Source organism: Pteropus vampyrus, unplaced genomic scaffold, assembly GCF_000151845.1.
Source record: "Pteropus vampyrus isolate Shadow unplaced genomic scaffold, Pvam_2.0 Scaffold463, whole genome shotgun sequence".
Taxonomy (NCBI): Eukaryota; Metazoa; Chordata; class Mammalia; order Chiroptera; family Pteropodidae; genus Pteropus; species Pteropus vampyrus.
The window spans coordinates 322,637-328,636 of NW_011889244.1; the positions used below are offsets into that span (position 1 = coordinate 322,637).

General features: G+C 53.5%; 1 protein-coding gene across 3 annotated transcripts in view; it reads right to left on the reverse strand.

The window, feature by feature from the left end:
• The window catches only part of KIRREL1 (kirre like nephrin family adhesion molecule 1), a 109,039-nt gene extending 104,597 nt beyond the window's left edge, over positions 1-4,442 (reverse strand). For 2 of the 3 annotated variants that reach the window (XM_023524442.1, XM_011382158.2), the window contains exon 1: positions 4,196-4,441. In XM_023524442.1, the coding sequence (XP_023380210.1) occupies positions 4,196-4,247 (52 nt within the window). In that variant the 5' untranslated portion in view covers positions 4,248-4,441. Of the gene's footprint in view, positions 1-4,195 lie in introns of all 3 variants that reach the window. The other variant, XM_011382157.2, reaches the window with a different exon arrangement.
• Between the last annotated feature and the right edge of the window lie 1,558 nt (positions 4,443-6,000).

The following is a 6,000-nucleotide window of genomic DNA, read 5'->3' on the forward strand; positions in this document are numbered from 1 at the left end:
CTAAACCTCAATTTCTCATCCATGAAATAGAGATAATTATAGAGCTGATCTCGGGGGCTTGTTGTATAGATGAAATTAGATAACACATATAAAGTAGTCAGCACAAGGGCTCAATAAATGATCTGTATTATTTCTCGACTCTGAAATCCTGCCACCTCGGGCTGGTGTCCCTACTTATTTCTCACAAGAGCCCTGGTTCCTTCTTACTAGAATGCCAAACTCTTCCACTTTGCTCTCCCCGCAATTCCCTTCCCCAGACCTTTTCTGAGGTCTCCAACTAGGGGCAGGCTTGTCAGTTTCTCCTTCTGGGTGTGCCACAACCCAGTCCTGTCCATGATACAAGCAGAGGCATGGAAGCCCAGGATCAAGTATCTGGGCAGCTGGAACAAGAAACAAAAAAAGCATAAAGAAGAGCTGGAAAGGAGGCATAGACAACTCAACTGCCTATCCATTTCTGTCCAGTCACAAAGTCACAGCAGAAGCATTACTGAGCACTTCCCTCAGTGCTGACATTGTTCCATGCACTTTACACAGATAAACATATTTAATTGCCATTGCAACCCTATGACGTGTTATTTCTACCTTCACTTTACAGATGAGCAGACTAAGACACATAGAAGGCACGTACATACCTTGTTCAAGCTGAACTGACTACCAAGTGGCTAGAGGTGGGGTTTAACCGGGGAGCTGTGATTTAATCACCATTTAATACTGCCTCCTTCTAACATAGTAGCACTCTCATCAAATCAATCAATTGATCAGATATTTAAGGGCACTTACCACAGGCGTAGCACTGTTTCAGAAACTGAAAGGACAATAAAGAAATTAAGACTTGGTCCCCGAGAATATAAAGAGGGCCCAGAGGAGCCTCCATCAGGGTATGCAGTTCTCAGTATGCAGTTCTCAAATCAAGAAGGTGAGCACTGGGGACAGCAGCCGGCCGTCCTCACCCCACATCACCAGAGAACCAAGGCAGAGCAGGGCAACCAACCGTGCAGCTACCGTGACCAATAGAAGGCAAGAAGGCCTAGAGGCCTCCATGTCCTCCTGATCCAGGTCCTCCAGGTCCTGGCTGTGGCCAGAGGCAACACCAGGCACTGAGTACTGGGTTCCCGCCCTCCCTTTAGGTCTAAGTGAGTGAAAGGTGGAGTCCAGTCAAAGTTGAGGAGGGGAACCTGGTATCCAGATTTCTGCCTTGTCTCCCCCTGCCTCTTCCTCACCCTCCAGGCCTGCTCTGGGCTGGGCAGGCAGAAGCAGGACATCTGAAGTGTGCATGTCTGTGTGTAGCCTCGGGAGGGGAGACTCAGTTCCCAACTGCTCTTCTTTTCAGACTCATGCTCCCTGCCAGGATGTGGCTGTGTTCAGGGAGTTGAATACTGGGAATTTAAAAGGCCCTCAGGCTTCTTCCTTTCACTCCTCAACCCCCTGCCAGTCAGTAGCAGAGATGCCCAAGGGGCCTATGAGGGCTGGAAGGATTTTTCTCCCGCCCTCACCTCCACCTCCCACCCTGGAGGCAGCTCCCACCCTGATACAGCCTGTCATCCCACATTGCTCTGATTAGCTATAATCTTTCTTTTTCAATTTCTCTTCTCTGAGACTGGGGAGCGAGAAAATCTCCCAGAAAATGAATAAATATTTCAATTTTCGGCACAATCAGTCTGAGGAGCTGGCGCATGATGGAAATGGGGGTAAGGATAATGGTTTTCATTTAGATAAGATACAGAAAATTATTTAGTGAAAAATGAAGATTGATGAAGCCCATTGAAATTCTTTAAAATGCGATTTTTATTTCTGTGCCTAGGCTGAATCTCCCCTCCTCTCTCTGCCCTCCTCGGTTCAATGCCTTCTCCTGCCACCTTTTCCCCATGTCCACCATCCCTCAACCCCCCGCAATTCCCCGTCTGCTTCCTCTCTCACTGCCCCAGTCCCTAACCTAGAACCCCTTCTTTCTAAAGATGAAGAGTAAAGAGAAGAGGTCCCACAGCCTCCCCACCAACCCGTGAGTGCCCCAGCCTCCCCAGACCCTGCTCTTTCCCTCCCCGCTGCCACCCCAGTCCATGCACAGCTCCCCAGAACATTCAGTAGTGATTTCCTCGCCTCTCTGGTCTATTCTCTCCCTTCTTTTTCTTTGGTATCATCTCCCCGCCCCCCAATACTTTTGCACACTTTCAAGTCTTGCTTTCACCTCTGTTGGAGGCAGGAACACAGGAGCTCAACTAACTCCTCACCCCTCCCCCCTTTCCAAAGGGAGAAAGGCACACAACACACTCCTCTCTTTCTGACCATTCTTCTCCTCGACTCAATCCACATGTCTCTCCTGTTTGCTAACTGCAGCTTTTGTTCCTTGAAGCCCATTCATATCCATGATGTTGAAATGTTAGGGCTGCTGGGAAGGGGCAGACAGAAGCGTGCCCCCCACACATACCAATACTGACCCAGCTGCCTCCTCCCCCCACGTCATGCTCTCCCCACTTTCCTCCCCGCTATCAGCCTGGCTGAACAAAGTCAGAACTTAAGTCATCTTCCCAACTTTCTGCCAAGTGGCTGGCTTGTTCTGCCAACCACAGGACCAGGCCTCCTTTCCCCCAGCACCAACTCCTACTAAACTCACGCCATTAGGGTGCCCTTCCCATATCTTAAGTGTATATGTGGGAGGGGCGGAGCATGGGTGCCCTGTGGGGAAAGATGGATCAGACCTGACTCCACCAACTCAGCCAGGCATTGCCTTTGGAGCTGGGCCCCGCGAGGAGAGGAGGGATCTGGCATAATACCCCAGCCCTAAACACACACCTATAAGCCCAGGAAAGGAACTGAGAGCAGGGCAATGACTGAGGGTGTTCTATCCAAGCCGACATTCCTCTTCCCAGATTCCCGCCCCCCAAAAGAGACCGCCTCCTCCATTTTGTAGTCTGCACATCTTCATAGGTGTCTGTCTATATGAATGTCTGTTCAAGTTTCTTTGTTTCCTGGACAGCTGGTATCTATAGAAGGTTTTCAGTGTATGTGTGTCTGTGTGTGTCTGTGTGTGCTGTGTCCTTATAAATGCCAGTCTGCATGCATGTACTGTGTCTGAGTTTTGATGTGTCTGGGTGCATGAATGTGCAAACATATGTGGATATGGAAAGGAATTTGTCTTCCTTAGCTGTACCAGTGTCTTTGTGTATATGTCTGTCTCGGTGTGGGGGATGCTTGTGGGTATGTGTGTTTCCGTAGGTGAGTAGTCTATCTCAATGTCTATGACTATTTTTTGGTGCTTGTGTGTCAATTTCTGTGTCAGCTCCATGGGGGGCAGGGTGGAGGAGGGGTTGGCTAGCTCAGCAGTATTAAATCTTCCTTAGAGTCAAGCCCACAAAGCAATAATCCACTCCCACAGACTGTCCAGTCCTGGCCAGGGTCTGGGCCTTTTATTTTCCCTTCCCTCTCCCACCCCACCCCAGACCTGCCTGATGAGGGTACATTAACCTTATCTCTCTCAACCTCTCCCTCATCTCCCAGCCTCTCCCCTGCCAGGTTCAAGTAAGCTCCAGACAGCAACACTCTCCTGACCCAAAGTGGGGTGTTAACCCCCTCCCAAGTGCCCCTCATTATATCAAGCCGGCCTGAAACTGCCTTTGGAACTCCACTCCCCACCTGGAGCCTCTGGCGGGCAGGGGGGCTCCTAACCCTTACCAGGAGCTCCAAGGCACCCCTCCCTTCCTCTAGAAGGGAGCCGCAGCTCCCACTCGGTCCCCCGAGGCAGAAGTAGGGGGATTCCCTTACCAACAGCTTCCCGAGCCTGCTTTCCGTGCACCTCCCAGCCCCCGAATCTGAAATCCCACCCTCTTCCCAGCCTTCCCCTCAGGCAGGACCCAGGCGTCCGGACTCCCGGCCTCACAGGGTGGAGGTCGGCAGGGCTTCCAGAAGCTCCGGAAAAGACTTTGAGCGTTCGGGTCTCTTTTTTTCCTCCGTGCTGCCGCGCAGCCAGAAGAAGGAACTTGGGCAAATCAACGGAAAACTCATCCTCTCCGGCCTCGGTTACTCCGCGCCCGCGCCCCCAGGGCTCCGCGCGGGTACCCAGCCCCCGCCTCGTGGCGTCCGGACCCCGGGGACCCGCCGCGCGCTGCCGGCCCCCCAGCGCTCCCCCAGCGGGGGCGCGGCCCCCCGATCCCCGGACCCCCGGGTGGAAGCCGAATCCGGGACGGGCTGGAGCCCTTACCTTGGGAGAAAGTATCGGAGAGAGTGAGGATCCAGATGAGGAGGCTCAGCATGCTGTCCGCCAGCCGTGCGCCCGCCCGCGGCTGGGCCCGGAGTTGGCGAGGGAGCAAGAGGAGCGGGCTGGGGAGGAGGAGCCCCGGCCGCCCCCGCCCGCTCCCGCCCCTGCACACTCGCGCGCACACGCACACACTCGCGCGCACAAACTCACTTCCCTTCCCTCCGCTCTCTTTATCTCTCTTTCCTCCCAGTCCCGTTCCTCGCTCGCTCTCGCCCCCTCCCTTTCACTCCCTCCCTCTCTCTCCTCCGCCTCTCTCTTTTATTATTCCTCGCCTCAAGCTTTACCTCTCTGGGTCTCTTTCATCTCTGCTCTCCCTTTCTCTCCCCTTCTCCTCCTTCTCTCGCCCCCTCCTCCCTCCCTCCGCCTGACGTCTACTCTTCCAACACAGCCCTCCCCCTGGACTCCCCCCACGCGCGCGCACACGCTCACACCCTCGCTGGAACATAGATGGAAAGAGAGCAAAGAGAAAAAGGGATCGAGAGCAAAGGCAAAGGGGGTAACGAGAGTGACAATCGCGGGCGCTGGGGCAGGGACGGCTGGACCCTTGCCCGCCCGAGGCTCCCTCCCGTTCGTATTCGTAGTCTTGGTCCCGGGCTACCGAACTAGGCTGTGGATTGGGGAGGCGGGGCATGGGCTGAGGACAAGCCTCTAGCCCAGTGGAGGACCGTGTTGGGGAAGGAAGGGTGTGTGAGTGTGTCGGCGTGTTTGGGTGTGTGTAAGTGTGTGGGGGAGAGCGGAGAGTGGGCAGGCAGGCGGTGGTTCATGGAATCAAAAGGCATAAAATCCTTTTGTTTTCCTTGTTAATCCCACACCCAGTATATAACCCCTAGGTTCCCTAAACTGGTAATTCTCAATTGACTAATGAATAATTGGGGAGAATACATTCCTCTCCCCACCTACAAAACCCAGAGCTGCAGAATCTGCTTCCTGGACGCGCGTGGAGCCCCTGCCAGGGGGTCTCTCCCAGCACACAGGAGGCCAGACTGACTATTGGAGTCCTCAGCTGGCCCCGGCTGGGGGGGTGGGACAGTCGACCCCTTCCTTCATCCAGGGCATCGACCCATCCAGAAGGAGAAAGTAGCTAACTCCATGGCTTTGAGGGCAAGGGAGAAGGCAGCCACAGGAGTATCTCTAAGCAGGAAGGAGTTTGAGATCTTTGGGGATTAAGAGTCCTGGATACTGGGAAGGGACGGGATTCTTGGTGGGAGTAGGAAGGCGTTAGGTAAGGGTCCCCTCCTTGTTAAAAGCCCAGCTTGGCAACCAGCTCCTTTTTTAACCCCTAACCAGATGCTTCTGCTCCTGGGGTTGCCCGTAGTACCAGAACGTCTGGGTCCTAGGGGATGAGTTGAGAAGAAATAACAGGAATTGCCCAATTGTACAGTACTGTGTTGGTCTAGAGAGGTCTTCACTTCTTTCCTGGCAGATTCTAGGTCTCCTGGGTCCCTAACACTCACTGCCCTCCAAGATTTCTTGGTTTGGGCCTCTGGGAACCGGTGTGTGGCTCTCTGGTGCTCTCTGCTGGTGTGATGTGGCCACAACTCGTTCTTCCACCGATCCTCACACCAGGCAGAACTGTCCAGACACATCCACACACAACTGGACGACACAGAAACACAGGCGGAAAAACACACAAGTTCATATTCAGAAACACATTATGCACAGACCCAGAGAGTCTTTTATATGTTCAAAAATACATATGCACAGGCAAACACAGAGTTTAAAAATAAAGAGCCATACCTAGCCCAAAT